The 21,041-nt window shown below is 39.8% G+C and overlaps 1 protein-coding gene across 2 annotated transcripts in view; it reads right to left on the reverse strand.

Annotated features, from left to right (window-relative positions):
• The window catches only part of PRELID2 (PRELI domain containing 2), a 63,515-nt gene that overhangs the window by 30,746 nt on the left and 11,728 nt on the right, over positions 1–21,041 (reverse strand). Inside the window, exons 3-6 of one of the 2 annotated variants that reach the window (XR_012489811.2) lie at positions 20,078–20,151; positions 19,496–19,520; positions 18,377–18,537; positions 2,980–3,085 (exon numbers count right to left, since the gene is read on the reverse strand). Coding sequence is in view for 1 of the 2 variants with exons in the window: in XM_019739133.3 (XP_019594692.2) it covers positions 2,980–3,085; positions 18,377–18,537; positions 20,078–20,151 (341 nt within the window). In the remaining variant the exon portion in view is untranslated. The remainder of the gene's footprint in view (positions 1–2,979; positions 3,086–18,376; positions 18,538–19,495; positions 19,521–20,077; positions 20,152–21,041) is intronic. The other variant, XM_019739133.3, reaches the window with a different exon arrangement.

Genomic DNA, 21,041 nt, shown 5'->3' on the forward strand with positions numbered 1-21,041 from the left:
AGACTTGAGTATGAAGTGGAAATCCCCATTCTCCTGCCCACAGGCTTGCATTCCAAGAGGAACCTGGGGTCCAAGTGAAGTATGAAAGTCAGCATTTGTGTCACAAAGGCCCCTGAATTGCAAGTCTCTTCTGAGTGGTTAAAAGGAGAAAAGCAATTGAACAAGCCCCCAGAGACACAGAAATACAAGTGACCTTAGCTTGAGGGTTCAAACCTAGGGCCAGCTTTGAACTTACAAACAGAAATATAAACTTTGCAAGCACCTAGTTTTGCTGTTTCTGGGGGGCAAAAAAATAGGTATCAGACCCCATCATTAAACAGCCTCAGAGATAAAGTCCTAAAGTGAAAATAAGTCACCTAAAACATTCTCATGGTGACTTCCACAGAAGTCATCTACACAGGCTAAGCTGTGAAGGTTTTATCAGGAAACCAGCTGATATCGGAAAATATCCCCACTTGGATAAAAGGTAAACGACACTTAAGTATGAGTGGCTCCTAAAATTGAAAAGCTAACTAAGTAAACTAAGGCTCTTTTTAAAATAGTAGTTGGAAAGAGCAAAAGCTAGCAGAAAAAATATATATATTCTTACTTCTGAGCATAAGTGAGAACACAGAGGTTCCCCACTTTAAAAATGTAAAGTCACCTGATGATTTCCAATAGTATTCATTAGAAACCAACTGTGGACCTCACTGTGCATTCCAACTCCTTTCTACTCATTTCCACATCAATGTGCAAAGCCCTGTCCAAGGTACTGCGGGGTGGAGGAAATTGGGATTTGGATTAACAAAAGCCCCTCTTTTTTTATCAAGAGCATAGAAGCTACTGTGAGGACATGCCAGAAACCCTTGGGAATACAGATATTCCCCACTCTTCAAAAGTTCACAGTGTGCTACTTCTGGTAAAGTGGCGCACAGTAAGACTCACTGGCAAAAGATGGGGATTTCAGTCCAGACTCTACCCTTTGCTAGACCTGTGATCTTGAGTAGATCCATTTAGCACATACGTAGCACAGTGCCTAGAACAAAGCAGGTGCTCAGTATATATCTGTAAAAGGAAGAAAGGCAGGCAAGCAGCCATCAATGCATTGGGTGCACTTATCTCTTCAAGACCTTTCTCATCAATAAAATGGTAATAATAATGTCTACACATCTGACAGGATCTTAAACAAACACTATCTGGTTAAAAGTCATTAATAGGTTCAGATTGATGGACCGGTCAAATACAGACCCATTTAGATTAATCAAACAATATTTATTTATCTAAAGCAAGAGTTGGCAAACTATAGCCCACAGGCTAAATCCAGACCACCACCTGTGTTTGCAAGGTCCATGAGAAAAGAATGGTTTTTACAAATAAACATTTACAACCAATCTGATGGTAGGTAAAACTAGCTTGTTACCCCAATTTGGCTAAATGTTAATCTCCCCCCCAAAAAAAGAATTCCATTCTTCTAAGTATTAGATCCTTAGTAGATCTGTGTTAAAAAAAAAAAAACAAAAACACTGTACTTTATTATTACATTTTTAATTTTGTCAAAAAAACTTCAGCAAATTTGTTTCTTTTGTTATAAAGTAGCTACGTAATATCTCAATTTTGCTTCTTGGCCCACACAGCCTAACATATTAACATATTAACTGGCTCTTTACGGAAAGAGTTTGCCACTCCTGATCCAAACAATGTACAGAAAGTCAACTCAGTCAGGGACATGACAACAAAATTATTTTTCTCATCAGCACCATTATACTTAGAGTGCAATTTTGCAGAACACGGGGATTTTTACAAACGCATATTTTGCAATATAATAGGAAAACCTGCAATAATGTACAAGTGAGTGATAGTCAGGTCTTCCAGAGGCTCAACTACCCGCTTCTAGCCCAGGTTGAAAAAGGCTGGGCCAGTCTGGATATGTGCTCATCTGGACCAGGAACACATCGTTAATCTTGACAGTATGGAGTCCAGTACAATACCAAACACTCATTCTCACCCTCAGCCTTCCAGACTAATGCATCACGGTCCAGGTTCCTTCTGGAACCTAGATCTGCAACATGAGGTCAAAGGTCCATTACCCAGAAAAGCTCTGGGGTCATAACAATAGTTCCTTAGACCAGCCATTAAGCCTATGCCACAGAACAAAACTAGGTAACATATACATAAGTCCTAAGTAAATCTGGGACTAAGTGATTCTGCTCATAATAGCAATAACAACATGATAAAATAAAACATTATAAATAGAATAGTAATTTAAAAACCACTTCAGAACACCTGCAGATAAAGATGCATAAGGAAGAGACTTTGCCCTAGGCAAGAAATTAGGACACATCAATCCCATGTGTAAAATCATAACAGACAGACTCCACAGAATTGCTCTACTTAAAAGAGGGTAGATGGGACCTCAGAACGCCAAGGTGGCTTCTGAATCACTTTCCTGGAAGCCTAACCTCTCACAAGTACAGAGTTTGGAAACCACAATAGACAATCAGGAGTTCTGGATTTCTGTGTCTTCCTCATCCATAATATCAGGACAATAACAGCTATTTCAAAGGTTTGTGAGCATTAAATGCGATAATAAACAAAAATTCCTTTTACAATGAGTAGCACATAGTAAGCACTCAATAAATATTAGCTATTACCTTTTTTATTAAATAGTTGTCATATTATGTATACTGTAAATATAATTATTCATTCTGATTATTTCTCTTAATTAGACTATAAGTATTCTCCATATTATCACATACTCTTCATTGGTATATTTTTAATTTAATAGGTCATAAATGGCACTTTAGTTTTGCTTTGATTTGGATTTATATAATAATTAGTAATTTATATAAATTAGATTTATATAAATAATCACTTTTGCATATATTTATTTCTTAATTGTATGCTTTTCTTAAATCTGTTAATGAGCCTTATTCAAGAACTCAGTGGGAATATCAATGGTTTCTTAAAATTACTGTTGGTTCCAAGTGGGAACACGCTTACCTTCTGGGCTCCCTGTCTTAAGAATGCGCTAGCGAAAGTTTCCAAAATACAGTTGAGAAAGCCAGCCCCTGTGATTGAAATCCTGCCTCTTTGAATAAACTCCGTCCTGCAAAAAACAAAAACATACATCTTTGATGTAATTCTCCATTTGGATATTTAAACCACAGGGATTTCCAACAGCATAATTACCACGTATAATTAACACAAAATAATACTCACAGTAATTCAATAATTGCCTGTTACAATAAAAGACTGTTAAAAAGAGACTTATAGTTTATATAAGCTGTACACAACATTATATGTCAATTATATCTCAATAAACCTGGGAAGAAGAGAAAATATGTGGGTGCATTATTCTGGTAACTGCAGAACACAGGATTTCTAGTCATACCTAGTAAATAATTCCATGATAGGAAAGTCAAAGACCATTAAAGATTGCTCTATTTGACCCACAATGAACAAATTTAACTAATTCTAAGTAACTCTGTGTGTGTCTGTGTATATCCAGTGTGTGTGTGTATCCAGTATGTGTGTATCCAGTGTGTGTGAATTGAGTGTGCATCCAGTGTGTGTGTATCCAGTGTGTGTGTGTATCCAGTGTGTGTATGTGTATATCCAGTGTGTGTATCCAGTGTGTGTGTATCCAGTGTGTGTGTGTATGTATCCAGTGTGTGTGTGTGTGTATCCAGTATGTGTGTGTATCCAGTGTGTGTGTGTGTGTATCCAGTGTGTGTGTGTGTACCCAGTGTATGCATGCACATATGAGCACTTTCACTGACACTAAGTAAAACAGTTTGAGAAAATTATGGATCCAAAAAGCTATGATTTTGGTAAGAATAGTTATTATAACCTCTTCATTAGACTTTCTCTCTAATCCTCTATAATCAGTAGCATGATTTAGATCATGCACACAGAAAAACAAAGACTTCAGAACACTTCTCTCTGTTTCCCGACCCCCCTCCACACACACACACACTCACACACACACACACACACACACACACACACACACACACACAGTTATCCCAGCCTATCTGACATAAATAATCTAAGCAAATAGTCTAAGCAATGCAGCTTCCATGTCTTAGATTTAAGCCTATTTAAAACAATTTGCTCGTGTAAAACATATCCTAGTGACACTAATCTTTCCTGTCTTTATTCCAGAGTAGAGTAGAATTTAACAGTGGTTTTAACATTTAGAAATGAATAGTTGGGCAGTCTTACATCCTTGGGAGAGGTGAACTCTTCAGTTCTCAAGGCAACTGTAGGTGAGCGGTAAATGTCTCTCTAACATCATATTCTAAACAATATTTATTTTTGCAAGTTTAGGGAAAAGTAAGTGCTCACCAAAGCACTCTCAGGGTTTGCCCACATATCAGAGAATAACAGGACAGTAAAGTGGGGTCATGGCCTTGCCACCAACAAGATAAGAGTTCATCCTATTATATTTTAAGACTGCCAGAGAAGAGAGAGGAGTAAAAGAGATCCGAGATGGCAGAGTAGATAAACACTGTGCCTGCGTCCTTCCCTGAACACAGTAAAATTACAGCTAAATTATAAAACAATCAACCTGGAGAACCATGTGAAGTCTAGCTGAACAGAAGCCCTACAACTAAAAATATAAAGAAGCCATGACGAGACTGGTAGGAGGGGCGGAGATACGGAACGGGTTCCAAACCTCCGTGTGGCAGTTGAGAATCAGGAGGGATACCTCAGCAGTCCTGGAGGTTCCCCCCAGACGAAAGAGGGATCCCATTCCCCCAAACCAAGTTCCCCAGCCCAGAGTACTGGTACTAGAAAGAGAAGCCCCCACAACATCTGGCTGTGACAAACAGTGGTGGGGATTCCAACTGTTCAGGTTGGAAAGCTATGGGAAACTCAGATGTCCTTTTATGAGGCCAGTGCACAGACTCAACTTGCACAGACTCAGGCACTCACCTTGGGCTCCAGTGGAGGGACGGTGACTCGGGGGCCTCAGAGACATATGGGGACAGACGGAAGTGTGTGGCATCAAGGGGAGGACTGGAGGACAGTCAGCATTTTCCCAAACAGGGGTCTGCCTCCTACGCAACCGGCAGGCAGACACCATCTTTTCTACACTGAGCCCTCCCCCATGGGCCAAATCTGAATCTGACTGGCCTGGTGAGCTCCACTGCCCTGCCCTGCCCACTCAGCTGGACCCCTATCCCACCCAGCTTGCCAGGCACTTTCTCCAGGAGCAGCCAGCCCCTCCCGCGTTGCACTCTTCCTTGGAAAACAATCAGAGTCCACAGACCCCAGCAGGCAGCAACTAACCTCAGTGTGCTCTGAGACTATTGCTGCGTCACTCCAGGCTCAGCACTGGCACCAAACCAGTGTCTGTATTAACCTGGTGACCATAACTCTTCCCACTCCAGTGACTCCCTGAGACCCGTCTCACCCAACTCGTGTGCCACATGGGACTTTATCAGTGGTTGGACCTTAAGAGATTCAGCAGGTGGCAACAGCCCTCCAGGTATCCTGGCTTTTTGAGGAATTACCCCAGGCATGGTACTGGTGGCAGCGTCCTCGGTCTGCAGGGTGGCCTCTCCCATGCACCTCCAGGTTCAGCACAGATTGCAAACAACCGCAGTTCGGTCTGTAGCTCCTACCAGGTAGCCCCCCCCAGCCAGTCACAGGCAGCGGCTGACCTTGGCCTACACCGGAGCCCTTCCCAAGAGGCCCCAGAACCAACATACTTGGAGGTGGACTTCAGACCACAGAGAGCACCGCCCAATTAGCCCCACAAGCAGCACACACAAAGGGCGGTCTCAACAGGCACCAGAGCCCACTGGGGTGAATCCCACTCAGTGAGCTAAGCCTCCTGTACAGCAGCCCATAAGCTGTGGACATGGCCAAACCCCACAGCCAGTCAGCTGAGGGTCAATCCCACAAACTATGAAACAACAGCAATCAAGGCTCAACTACAACAGGAAAGCATACACAACCACACAATGGGCATTCCTGGAGCACCCACCTCAGGTGACCAGGGAGACTGTACCACTGGGCCCCACAGAGCACTATATATGGCCACCCAGCCAAGATTGGGAGACTTAGCAGATCTGCCTAATACATAGGAACAAACAGTTAGGCAGCCAAAATGAGGAAACAAAGAAATATGTCCCAGGTGAAAGAAAAGGAGAAAAATCCAGAAAAAAAACTAAACGAAAGGGAGGCAAGCAACCAACCACAGACAGAGTTTAAAACAATAGTTATAAGGATGCTCAAGAGTCAGTGAGAACTTCAGCAAAGAGATTACAAGCATAAAAAATGACATAGGAACTATAAAAAAGAACCAGTCATAAGTGAAGAATACAGTAACTAAATAAAGAATGCACTAGAAGGAATCACCAGCAGACTAGATGATGAATATATTTATAGGCTGGTCTAAGCCCTCACCTAAGATTATTTGCTTAGGACACATTGCTAGAGGTAGATGTTACGGGTCCAAGGCCTTGCTTGTGTTTGAGGCCATTATTAGGTGTATACCCCTGAAACTAATATAATATTGTATATTAGCTATATTTTAAATAAAAATCTTTTTTAAAAAAGGGCAAAGGACCTCAATAGACATTTTTCCCAAGACATACAAATGGCCAACAGATATATGAATAGATGCTCAATTTTACTAGCTATTAGGGAAATGCAAATCAAACCCACAACGAGATACCACCTCACACCTCTTATAATGTTTATTATCAACAAGATAAGTAATAACAAGTGTTAGAGAGGCTATGGAGAAAATGGAACCCTTATAAACTGCTGGTGGGAATGTAAATTTGTACAGCCACTATGAAAAACAGTTTGGAGGTTCTTCAAAAAATTAAGAATAAAGCTACCATACGACCCAGCAATCCCTCTTCTGGTTATCTACCCCAAAACTCTGAGAACATTTATCTGTAAAGCTCTATGTACCTCTATGTTCATTGCAGCATTATCCACAATAGCCAAGACATGGATACAACCTAAGTGTCCTTCAATGGATGATCAGATAAGGAAGATGTGTATGTGTGTGTGTGTGTGTGTGTGTGTGTGCGTGTCCACGCGCACACTCAGCCTTAAGAAATGATGATACAGCCATTTGCAACAACATGGATGGATCTTAAGATTGTCACGCCAAGCAAAATAATTCATATGGAAAAGAACCATGTAATTTTACTCATATGTGGAATATAAAACAGAAAGCAACAAATGAACAAACCAAACTAACTCAGACTAGACACGGACAACAGTATGGTGGTTACCAGAGGTAAAGGGAGGTGGGGAAGAGGATGGAAGTGGTAAAGGAGGTCAAATATATGGTGACGGAAGGAGACTAGACTTGGGGTTTTGAGCATACAATACAACATACTGATTATGTGTTATAGAATTGTCACTTGAAACTGATACAATGTTATTAACTGTCACCCCAATAAATTAAAAAATGGAGTAAAAAAAAGACTGCCAGAGAAAAACATGTTGCATTTTCCCATTGAAATAACTCATTTCCCCATTGACAAAGATATTTTCTTCTTACTACACATAGCTACCTAAATTCCTCATGCTAGATAAGCTCCCATGTAAGAGCCTATGCACAACACAGCAGGTTACACATCAATGTAGTTTAACTTCAGCTCTTTCAAAAAAAAAAAAAAAGACAGAAAGGATAGATGGATGGATGGATGGATGGATGGATGGATGGATGGATGGAGCTGAAATATTAACAATAGGATCCCTAGGGTATTAGAATTATAGTTGTTATTTATTTACTTAGTTCTTCTTTTTACTAATTTTCTATAATAAATATGTATTACTTAGCAATCACCAAAAATATTAAGTCCCTGAGGATCATTGTTATGTAAATAAAGTTATTCTTTATAAAAGGTTCCGCACTACCGAGGACCATTTTCAGTGAAGGTACATGCTAACTTCTGATTTCCCCGTTACTTCAAGTCTCATTCAACACCTCTTGACTTTCCTCTTCCCATACCACGTACCCTCAGTTCTTTGTGCCCTGTGTCCTAAGACTTTTTCCCATGCCCAAGTTTGAAGTATTCCATGTTTCACTCAAGAGACATAAAGATGATCCAAGTATTCCTACACCTGTCCTTTATTTCTGTTAAGCCTAAAGGAAGGACTGTATCACATTTATGATGTTACATTCTCTGGGTCACACCTACTCTTCAAAAAACTGTACAGGAACAGTGTATCTTACGTATCAGAGAGTGTATTATCTTCTAAGGTTGTTACTCAATTTTTTTTTCTCTCTTTTACTGAGAAAACTGTGGTAAAGAGAAGTTAAATAACTTGCCCAAGGTCACATAACTTGTCACGCAGATTCATTATCTACCACCTCAAGCTCTAGTCCTGCTTCTACCTCAGTTAATGACACAGCCATCCTCCTAAGCTGTGAGATTAGAAATCTCAGGAACATATTATTTGGTTCCCTTTCCAATCAATCCAAATGCGGAATCAATCACCAGATTGTGTATATTTTATTTCTAACACCCCTCAACAGTCAATGTCATTCTCTCCCTGATTACTGCTACTGCCTGGGTTTAGCACAGCATTTTCCTCTCTCCAGGACCACAACTGCCTCCTAATGGGGTCCTTGTCTCCAGCGTGGACTCCCTATAATGCACTCTGCCCAAAGTCAGCTTTCGCAGCACGCACTGGTCTCATCAACGGCTGTTTACTAAGACACAGGGAATAAAGCCCGCGCGGTCAGTCGAGATTCATCCATATTGTTGCATGTAGCTATTGTTTGTTCATTTTCATTGCCGCATAGTGTTCTATTGTGTGAAAATAGTCCAATTTATCCACTCTACTGAAGACAGACATTTAGAACAGATCCAATTTGGGGCTATTATCAATACTGCTGTAATAAAACTACTTATAATGTGTACAGGTACATGAGTGCACCAGCATCTCTAGAGTATCTAGCAATCAAATATCTGGGCCATAGGACAGGCACAACTTGAACCGATAACGCCAAATGTTTTTCTGAATGGCCGTACCTGTATTTTTTTCTTCATTGCATCAATTCCAGTTGCAATGACTAGCACATGGTAGGAAATCAATAACGCATTAGGAATGAAAGGATGGCGAGGAAGAGAGAGGGTAGGGAAGAGGAAGGGAAAAAGCAAAAGAAGGGGAGAAAATTAGAGTACATCTCAATGCTTTTGCCAGGGAAGCAAATGTCACAGGAGTTTCACCTACTACAGCCTGTAGGGGGCAGCCTTCACCTGGCTGAGTGAGAAGCCACAACAGTTTTCAGGAAAATTATGTAAAAAGAGGAGGCTCATTCACACACGAAGAGCCTGTATCTGAGTCACATCTATCACTTTGGCTACAGAGTGGACATAATTCAACACAGAACACAATGGAATCACCACTGTGGAACAGAGAATCACAATGAAACACAGAGAATGCACAACACAAATTTCAGAACACCTTTGTGAAAGTGAATGGCAGTTGATACCATCAGTCTTCTAGTGGGTCATTTAAATTTTTGGTTCCTTCTGGATTTGGGAAAATTTTAAAGTTCAGAGGAAACACGGATCAGGAACTACTCCCCAGAGCACATGGCCACCAGCTCTGAATCCTCAAAACAGCGGTTCCCAGGACAGCAAAAGCTCTTCATGAGATCCTATACTCGCATTATTGACTGGTTAGGTATGGCAAATCTTGCCTAATTGTTTTCATGAGGGGAATTTAATCAAAGTGTCTTTGAGGAAAAAGTCTCTACAAATATTCTTGTGATGACATCTTAATTCTCATCATGATGTTTTCGACATTTCTCCTATAACCACATAGAGGGGTGCCCCAAAGGCAAGGCAGGGTTTGCAGGTCAGGGGGTCAGCTCACTCTTTGCCAACTACCTGGGTCTAACACCACTGCAGAGACTGCCCAGCTGGGATGTGCACACCACACCAGAGTACACAGTCTCTCCCACCCCGTCTTCCCAAACCCATCTATGGAACTGTGCTTCCTCAGAGAACCAACTCAATGTAGAGTTCTCAACAAGTGCTGCAGTTTTCAGCCTTCACACATACACACACACACACACATATACACATATATATAATGTATACATTATATAGCATATATATATGCATATATATACATATGCATATACATACACAAACACATATAACATTCCTGGAGTCAGATTGCTTGGATCTCCTAACACAGAATGAAGACCTACTCAGGTACACAAGTTCATGAAGCTCTGTGAAGCTCAGTGTCCTCTGTAAAATGGGGTTAATACCTATTTCATAGGTTGTTCCAAGGGTGAATAAGGTAATATGTGTCAAGTACTGAAGGTAATGTGGGAGAACTCAATAAATGTTAGTCAATAATACGAACACCAGTCAGCATGAAATGGGACTGGGAATGGAGGAGAAGGAAGAGGGTCAAGTCTCCAGTGAAAGAAGAAAGTGACCATATGATCTGTAAGTGACAGCTATGAGGAGGAGAGAGTGGGACAGCTTCATGAGGTGTTGAAAGAACGTGGGTGTGGCCATGAGGAGCTGCTCTCAAAAGGGTGATGCTTCAGTTCACTCTGTAAAATGAGTCTTTTGAGAGTTCCTATATGCAAGGCTTAAATTAGATATAAAGGGAGTCAGGAAAATCATTTTTTATCATTAAGAGCAGTTTAATGTCTATTGAGGTCCCTATTCTTTCTGAATGTCATTAGATTAAATCTTATGACTTAATTTCAGGATTCTTGGAAGGGATTTTATGCCTTGTTTGCATTGCCTTACAATTCCATGAGTGCCCAAGGGTTGTACAGAATTACATATCATTTTGTGGGGAAATAACCTGTACCATAGATCCAGAATTCTCTTCATCAAGGAATCTCAAGTCCAATGAAATAATAGCAGAAAGTAGATCATTATGAGTATACACACTTGCATTTGTTATTGCTTGTATTGATTACGTTGATTATAAATAAAACATGCAAACATCCTCAAAAATAGTAACGATGCCAATATCAGTAATAATAATAGTAGTAATAATAATGTTATCTCCTACCACCACCATTCTTTCTCCCATTTACAGAAAGAGAAGCACCGTGTCTGAAACTTTGGCGATGGTACAAATCCAGCTCCAGGCAACTCTAAAACCTTTGTGCCTCATTAACTTCTAGGTAGCACTGATCACCAAAAACCACTTAGCAATGAGCCGCTCCCTTCTCATCTGGCATTCAAAGCCCTTGGAGCTCCAGAAGGCTCCCACGTCTCCAGCTTTGTCTCCAGCTTTGTCTCCCACGCTGCTATCACGTCACACACACACTCTCCCTCTGCAGAGCCGCTGTGTGAGACCAAACACCCTGCCAGGCTCTCTAACCTCCACTCCTAGGCTTCTCTCCCTCTGAGTTGCTCTCTTTTAACCCATCCCAGGTTGCTGCCTAAATTATTAACAATGAGCAGCAGCAGGAAATGCTGTAACACTGAGGAATAATCAAATCTCAGGAGCCCAGCGGCCTAGTGTGGGTACTTATTACAGGGCAGGGTGGCTCAGTCTCTTAAAACAACATTTAAGAATTGATCATCAATAGCCTACTGTGGTAAAGCATTGTATTAAGTCCTTTATAAATATGCATTAGTTAAGCTCTCACAACAATTTTAAGAGGTTAAAAGTAAAAGCGCACAGATGAAACAACTGAGGTTCAAAGAGGTGAATTTGCTCAGATCACCCAAAAAGGAGTGGTAGGGACCCTATCTGAATCCACAGTTAACCTCAGATCCCTGTCCCTTCCCGTAGTCCTACTAACTAAAGAAGGGCCCGTTCAATGCCAGCTGGCTGGCATGAAGGTTCAAAATATACAACAGCTTGTGAACTGGTCCAATAGTTTTGCCTTGGGATATTGGGCCCACCGATGCAAGCATCTCACTCTGGGCTGGCTTCGAGCATGTGTGATCTACGTGGTCGCACAGGACTACACACTTAGTTGAATGCTCTGCTGTCACTGTTTTGAAATTCTTAACCATTTTTGAACAAGGGACTCTGCATTTTCATTTTGCACTGGGTCCTACAAATTACGTAGATAGCTGTTCCTGATCTATACAATACTACCAACTGCCATGCCCCGGAGGGTTCTGAGATGCTTCGGAATGCATGTTTCAGTTTAGCAACACCTAATAAATGCCTCAAACACAAGCAAGGCCTTGGACCCATAACATCTACCTCTAACAATGTGTCCTAAGCAAATAATCTTAGATGAGGGCTTAGACCAGCCTATAAATATATTCATCACATCATTATTTATAAGAGCAAATAATGGGAAATAACGCAAATGCTCCCACATTAGGACATTAATAAAACACACTGGAATGAGTTTATCCAATGAATCCATCTGATCAGCCATAAAAACCACTTTAAAAAATGACATATTTAATAAGGAAAGACAGTCCCAAATGTAATGATAAATGAGTGTAAAAATCAGAATACCATGCACAGCAGGATTCCATGTTTGTAAAAATGATTTTCCTGCCGAATGAGTAAACACATTGCAGCGACTGCAGTATGCTCCTGCCGTGGAACGCTACATAGCAATGGGAAAAGAGCAGACTCCTGATACGCACACGAGGATGCACATAGACAGAAAGGTGAGCAGAAGAAAACGCAAAGAGCAGAGCACGTCCTGCAGGGCTCCATTCCGTGTGAGGACGAACCACAGGAGGGACTAATCTCTAAGGACGAAGGTCACAGTACTGGTTTCCTGTGGAGTCACTGATTAGAAAGCGCAGACACCTGCAGAGGGTATATGACCATATTCTGTGTCCCCTCTATGTGCTTTGTAACTGTTCCACCATGAACATGGAATACCTACTTGTGAGAGGAAAAAAGAAAGAGGAAATATTATTTTTAAATATGATAATAAAGAACACTCGGAGCAAGATTCGTCCAAACTCGACCACTGTGAGGATCGGAAGGTGCTCCTATCTTAAGATAAGAGGCTGTTGAGTCATCCCAGGGCAAAGGGGAGAATCAAACAACGAGCTAGGAAAGAGCACATAAATTCCTCTGAACGCTACAACCCTCTGGAGGTCACATGCATGTTACATGGAGCAGCCTCCACCTCCAGCACAGAAAACGTCTCAAAATGCAGCTGTAAATGCAAACCAGAAAACTGAACTCAGCGTGTCCATTTTATTTTTTCATTAGCTACCAATATTAGTGTTGATTAGAAAGATGGCAATCAAGCTCCAAGGTGTCGATTCTCAAGCTGAGGAAGGAGGCAGATCCTTAGACCCAGGAGACCATCATCAGCATCCTGTCTATTTGTCTCAAGGCCTTTAGGTTGTTCTGCATGATACCCAGGCCTGGTTGATAAAATACTTTAATTTTTATTACCCAAACTTTTTATTCTACAGATGAAAGAAACTAAAATAAAACAGAAAGGAAATTAAACCAGCATCTCCTCCTTAAGAGTGCAGAATGCCACCCAATGTTGACACTAACCCCACTCAAGCCTCCTTTCTTCATTCCTTCCTTCCACTGATAATTTCTCTCTTGCATAAATTCAAGAGGGCCCTCATCTGTATTTACTGTTTGCTGGAGAGCCAGATTATCAACTGGTCACAGGAACTTGGCACAAAACAGAGTTCCAAAAGGGATGCCCGCTATATGTTTGCTTACCATTGGGACCCACAGGATACTAATTGGTTATCAGGGCCTTTCAAATCTAGCTGCTCAACTAAAAAAGCAAGTGCTAACTAAACACATGGAAGTCACCAAAATGTCAAATTTGCTCCTGGAAGAAAAAAAAAAAGACTTCGGAGCAAGGAAAAATGGATACAAGAAGAAAAAATGCCCAACAATTAAATCAGCCCCTTGAAATGCAAATTATACTATTTGTGATTCACTAAACCAATACTCAGGACTTGGGATATTTTAATCCAGGAACTGAAAAATAAAAAATTCAAAATATTATATAGCTTATTTGTTAGAATGAATAGTGTTCAGATGAGTAACTTCAATAATAAGGAAAATTTATTGAACTAGGAACAGCTGTTCATCCCATTAATTTAATCTGTGTGTAAAGTTTGACTTTGGCTTTCTTTTATTATATCCCAGAGGGAATTTCTTTGATATTTTACAAATGTTGAACCAAAATATCCAACGTTATTAAGACACACTTCACTAGGCTGAGCATTTTTAAATCTCAGAAATCAGGTTTGTAAGCACCAGTGGATACGCTGACACTCTTAGACAAGGGGGGTGACAACATGGGTGATTAGGACGCTCAGTGCTGAATATGGGACAATGGTCTCATTACTCAAAAGCAAAAAGACCCAGCCCTGCAACATCATGAACAGAGGTAGTCTCCACTGATCGTCATAACTCGCTCCAAGATAACAGAAACATTTTTACTTATCCAAAACACACACAGCTATGGTGAAAGAGCAAAGCCCAAGAAAATACCCTTCCAAGATGATTATCTTTTAGCATTCCATTACTTGGATGAGGTAAATGTCCATGACTGAAGACAAATCAAATGCATATCAATTATTTTCCCACATAATACAATAAAAATAAGGAAAAGCACCAAAAACTAACAAATATACTTTAAAGAATAGAAGCAAACACAAAATAGTAAGAAATTAATAAGCTTACCTTGGAATGCAAGGTATCAGAGGGCAGAAATCATGACTTTTCCATCCGAGAACTCTAAAACAACATACTCCATCCTCCACTTCCAACGAAATGCCTGTGCTCTGCTCTACACAGTAAATTAAAGCCCATTCCCACGAGAGCTGACTTTTAATTTTTATTTCTGATTAAGACTCATTTTTCTATGTTCTGATTTGGCCCAAGTATCCGAAGGCACAGCCGTGCATCAGCCCGGCATCTCTGATTGGGGAAACTGAGGCAGTTCCTCAGAGCACCACGCAGGACGCCCCTGGGTCCACAACAGCCACACTCACAGCACGAACCAAGAAAAGCACATAAAACACAGGGGAATTCAATCCAAGCCAACAGCTTGTATTGACCCCTGGATGCTATTCTCTCCAGTGCTTAAATCTCACTGTGGATCTAAAAATAGAAGGGTTCCTCCTCCCATGACTCTGACAGAGGAGCGCTTCTCCCCAGAGACGGTGTGCTGACGGAACTCAAAATCACAACATGCAACGTCTTCCTGCAGTGTAATGGTAAATAATTACAAACACTGTTTTCTAGATTAAAATAAAACATGCTAAAGATCAGCGTCATGTGAATTGTTAAGATTTTGATAACAACCACACTCAAAGTAATGATACGAAACATTAACATTTATTGACCACTAAGAGCAGGCACTGTTCTAAGCTCTCTGCATGTACTATCTCATTTAATGGTCCCAACAACCCTCTGAAGTAGGGATGTTATCCCCATCATACTGAGGAAACTGAGGCTTAGAGAAGTAAGGTAAATCGTGCAAGGGCATATAATTATAGTGCAGAGGTGGGATTCTAACTCAAGAGTCTGGTCAGTGAGGCGTAGGACGTGAGAGGCCATACAAATCAGCAGGTGCCAGGTCAGCAATGTGAACAAAGCAAATCTGTAGACTGTTGGATAAATGAGCCAGGTATAGAGAGACAAGAGACTAGGAGGCTGCCCTAGTTCCTGCTGGCTTTCCAGATCCCGGTTCCTGGCCCTTGGGAGGCTCACCCTGTATTCATAGCCAGTCGTAAATTCCTATTACTTCCAAAGCTTAAGAAAGACAATGAGTCCCATTATGAAGAGGTAATGAGAAGAAGAAAAACAGTGTGCAGCATTCCTCCCTACTGGTATTCTCCAATTATTTTTGTCCAGGTGCCCAGATATTTTATTTTTAGTCATTTGGGTTTGAGGGCCTTACTATTTCCATTGAAATGATACATGCATCAAAAAACTCAAACTATATAAACAATATCAAAAACCACAGTAAATTATCCTCTGAAATCATAGTTCACAGCAATAACCACTATTAACATTTGGTGCTTGTCAAATTTTGCTTTTGTTTTAAACTTATCTCAAATGCCTTAATCGTTTCTCACCCACTATACTGGCAAAAATTTTTTAAAAATATGTTAGTATTAAATGCTGGAAATGTTATAGGGAAATGAACTCTCATGTTGATGAGAATGGACATTAATGTATTAAACACATTGGAAGACAATTTGACAGAATCTGTATAAACTATAAATATGCATGTCCTGAGAAGCAGCCATATATCTTTCTTTCATTGAGATATAATTCACATACCATAAAATTCACCCTTTTAAGTACACAACTTAGTGGTTTTAGTACAGTCTCAGAGTTGTGTGTGACCATGAAAACCAGTTCCAAAACACTTTCATCACCCCAAAAAGAAAACTCCACACCCATGAGCAGTCACTCCCCTTCTTTTCCTCCATGCCCACAGTAGCAACCTACTTTCTGTACCTATGGATTTGCCTATTCTGGACATTTCAAATAAACTGACTCATACAATAATATGAGTACCATATGAACAATAGGAATAATATGAACAATATGAACAAAACTGATTCATACAGTAATATGAACACAAAAGAAGCCTTTTGTAACTGGCTTCTTTCAGCTGTCATGTTTTCAAGTTTCAATCATGTTTTAATATGAACCATTACTCCATTTCTCTTGATGGCTGCGTAATATTCCATTGTATAAATATAATACGCTTGTTTATATATTCATCAGTTGATGGGCATCTGTTTCTACATCGTGCCTATTAATGAATGGTGCTATGAACATTCCTGTACAAGTTTTTATGTGGACATATTTCAATACAATGTAGAATTGCTGGGACAAGTGGTAACTCTTATGTTCAACTCTTTGAGGTACCGACAAACTGTTTTCCAAAGCAGCTGTACCATTTACATTGCCACCAGCAGTGTGTGAGGGTTCTGATTTCTCCACATCCTCTCCAACACTTGGTATTGTGTCTTTTCTATTATAGCCATCCTTGTAGGTTTGAAGTGGTACCTCATTGTGGTTTTGATATGTATTTTCCTAACAACAAATTATGTTGGGCATATTTTCATGTGCTTATTGGCCATCTGTGTATCTTTTTGGAGAAATATCTCAAATCCTTTGCCAATGTTTTTATTGGGTTGTCTTTTTATCACTGAGTTGCAACAGTCCTTTACATATTCTAAGGGACTAAATATTCTAAAAGGACTAGATACTAAACCCTTATCTGATACATCGTTTGCAAATATTTTCTCCCATTCTCCGGATCTTCTTTTCATCTTCTTGACAGCATCGTTTGAATCACAAAAGTTTTTAATTTTGATGAAGTCAATTTTACCTATTTTTACTTTTGTTGCTTGGGCTTTTGGTGTCCTATCTAAAAAACCACTGCCTAATCCAAGATCATTTACGTTTTCTCCTAAGAGTTTATAGTCTTAACTCTTTCATTTAGGTCTTTGATCCATTATGAGTCAATTTTGTATTTGGTGTGAGGTAGGGGTCCAACTTCTTTCTTTTGTAGGTGAATACCCAGTTGTGCCAGCACCATTTGTTGAAAAGAATATTCTTTCCTCCATTGAACTGTCTTAGTATATAACTTTTTAAAATATACCTTAAATGTTCTATAGCTTGATTGTGGCAGTGGTTACGCAACTGTATATGTGTTTGTCAAAACTCAGAACTGTACACTAAAAAGAATAAACTTTATTATATGCAAATAATATCCTTGATAAAACTGAGAATTAAAAATTCTTTAGAGAAATATTCACATAGAACATTTACAAGGATCATGTGCCTTACAAATATTGCAGTAAAAAGAAATTGGAAACCATTTGAATGTCTGTCAAAAAGGAAAAACCTAAATAGTACAATCATATGTATATGATAACATATAATCTAACATAGTTTAATAATATAATATAGTATAATCATAGGGTTGAAGACAATGCAACAGTTCAAAGGAATAAGTTATATTATATATATATGTATATATAACAGATTCAGTTTAGAAACATTCTATTAAGCGGAAAAGATAAATGCACAATGACTCACACAGAATGAAAGCACAGATGTAAAAAAGATATACAAAACTATACTATACAGGCTCTTTGAGTACACATGTACATACCTAAAGGTATGTCTTAAAGGTCTGGAAAAACACTCAGCACACTGATAGCACGCATTGCCTCTGGAGAGGGCAAAGAGGCACCCGGATTGGATAGGGTGGTCAGAAACGAGATGAGTGCTGTCACTTTTCTCCCAAAGGGAAATGTATTCATTAATTACTTGTGTGATTTAAAATTAATAATGTGTTATTGATGTGAGTTGTAAACACGGGTTATACGTATGTGCTCTTTAATGCATGTGCTCATTTGTGCATCCCTGCACCCAACCTGTTCATACACACACATACACACACACACACATGGAGAGGTGATCTTACCAGTTTGGATTTTCCATACTTGCACGGAAGACAGACTCTTCCTTCATGGACGCATACTGTGTCCATGTAAGGCAGTGACTCTGTATAGCCATGTTTCTTTCTTGGGGATTGAGCCATGATTCCTCTTCTAACTGGATACTGGGTACCTTTAAAATGCTCACCTGTCCAACACAGGGAAAATGGCTTTCTCAATTGAGGAAGAACAGACTACATAAGGATTGTGTTTAGAACTGTTTTGAGTCTTGGATAATTAAGAGGACAAGTGATCCCGATATACGGATGAGAGCTCACCAATGGCCATGAATGCTTGATAATCAAACATCCTATGACCTTACTAAATGCTGGTGAGGACATGCAAATGGCCCAGGATTTATGGAGGCTATACAGTTCCTGGCCTGATTTCCCTAACTGCTAAACACTAAGCAAATTATCAGCCTCCTCAGTGTCTCCTCCAGGGCTGGTTATGGCCTTCTTAAATTGATAGATTCTAATTGGGTCCACTTATAGGCTCACATGCAGGACGATATCAAGTAAAATATTTTCTTCATTTTAAACTTTGTTCAATACCTAGAAATGTATGCTTTCCTAGGTGGAAGAGACATGGAAAACTACAAAGGCAGAATTGTACAAGTCAGAGGTGTCCTTAAATTATTTAAGAATTGAGATACAACATAAAGTTGAATGCCTTTTTAAATAATAGATTCAAAGTGTGTATGTAGGGCAAAGACAGTACACACTTTGTGGGAAAAACCCATAATAATTCGCTGCACACACTGCAAGACATTTTACCATCCGGAAAATAGAAGAAGTTCATTTTCATTGTCCTATCAGCTTTCTTTCCAATAAAGAATGTGACAGAGTTTTAATCCACGATAAGGAAATAATAGAAGCCATCATTTTTTTCTATATACAGTACGGCAGTGGAACTTGCCAGCTAGTCGGCAGTCCAGCTGGGTTTCACATCATACACAGAATCACTTCCGGGTTGAAACAACCACCTGAGACATTTCACAAAGAGAGCATCGAGATGCTCTCCTCTTATTTCCTAATGATTTTAAAAGGGTTCTCGGCACTAATTTCTCTATGATTCAAGCAGTGTGATTAAAAATGTCCACTTACCTTGTCCCCAACAATCACTGGTGTGCTTAAGGATTTCAAAGAGAGAAAACAATTGGCTATCATGAAGATTTCGTCAAGGCTATTACTTTACAGAAACATATACAAAAAGACTAACAGAGAGCACTGAGAGCATTACACTCCCTGAAATAACTGTTCTCTCTGACAGTGAAATAGAAACTGAAGCTTTTATATTCCTGACTAAAGATCTGACACAACATTTACCATTGGCCTACTTCTGATCAGTGTTATCTAAGAGTCATATCTAACCACGGACTGATTAGAAAAGATGGTCACTTCATGTAAAATGTCCAAGGTATTTTTAAAATAATTGTAGACCATCTCTATGTTCACTAAGAAACCTCCACACGAGAGACAGAGACAGAAACAGACAGGAAAAAACTATCTCTGGTGGCATCTGCCAAAACTTGAGGTTGGGTATGACAGACCTTTCTTCCTCTGAAGGACTATGAGGTAGAGAACTGGGAAAGTTCTAACACTCCTTTACACTGGACTATGTCCTTTTCATGGCCATTTGAAAATTACCCAATGTTACACCAAAGCTGAATTCTGAAATCAATTTACCTTCCTTAAAATTTCCGGAACCACATTCTGACAGATTGCAATCCTCTTTCTATAGATGATCCCTGTTGACACATCTAGAAACAGAAAATTTTTACACTCAAAAAAGAATTTAAGAAAATGTACTCATGTCTTAAAAGTCAATAAAACTTTTAATGTCAATCTCAATTTTCTATATGTAGATTTCCTAGAGAAAATGTTTAACTCAAAACTCTGTGTCCCTGACCACTTTTCTGGGGGCAAATCATTCCAAATGTACTTATCTGTAATCGGGGAATAAGGGTAAAAAAACTACTCACACTTCACATTGTAAAGTCAAGGATAAAAAAATTGTTCACTGCTATGGACTATCGATGTCAACATTGCAATGACAAGGGCCAACGAGCCTCCTGTTCAACCCCAACAAAGAGAATGTTTTAACAACAAAACCAAAAAAATGGAGAATCTGATTCTGCCACCTTCTGCACCAAACATGTTTTCAAGCAGATTCCTGGCTACAAAATTTAAACCTATAATTAATTATATTAGGCACATTCTTCTTTCACAGGGGAGCAGACTCCCTGCGGACTCAGCTATGCTCTTGCTGCAAGGTTTCTCAGAGCTCTGGCTACAGGAGCCCTGAACCTTGGTGCAAACACCCTGACTGTTCAGAAGCTGTTGACAGGGGAAGAAACTGGTTCGTCTCCTTTGTCCATTGGCATTCCTTCGGCTATCTCCTCCAGTGTTTATAGCACACATACTTAAAATGGATTAGCCACTGCTGAAGGCAAAGGTGCCCTGTCAATGGCAGAAAGCATAATTAACGTTTCTATACCACTTGGGAATGCGCACATTGCTCTCTCTTTTCATCTTCACAACCACCTAAAAGCAGGATTATTATTTTCCCATTTAACAGATGAAAAAAACTGAGCCTCCAATAAGTTAGGTCATACAGATAGTAACAAAATAAAGACTCGAAATCAGATTT

Source organism: Rhinolophus sinicus, chromosome 5 (genome assembly GCF_057876585.1).
Source record: "Rhinolophus sinicus isolate RSI-liver-muscle chromosome 5, RSI-T2T, whole genome shotgun sequence".
Taxonomy (NCBI): Eukaryota; Metazoa; Chordata; class Mammalia; order Chiroptera; family Rhinolophidae; genus Rhinolophus; species Rhinolophus sinicus.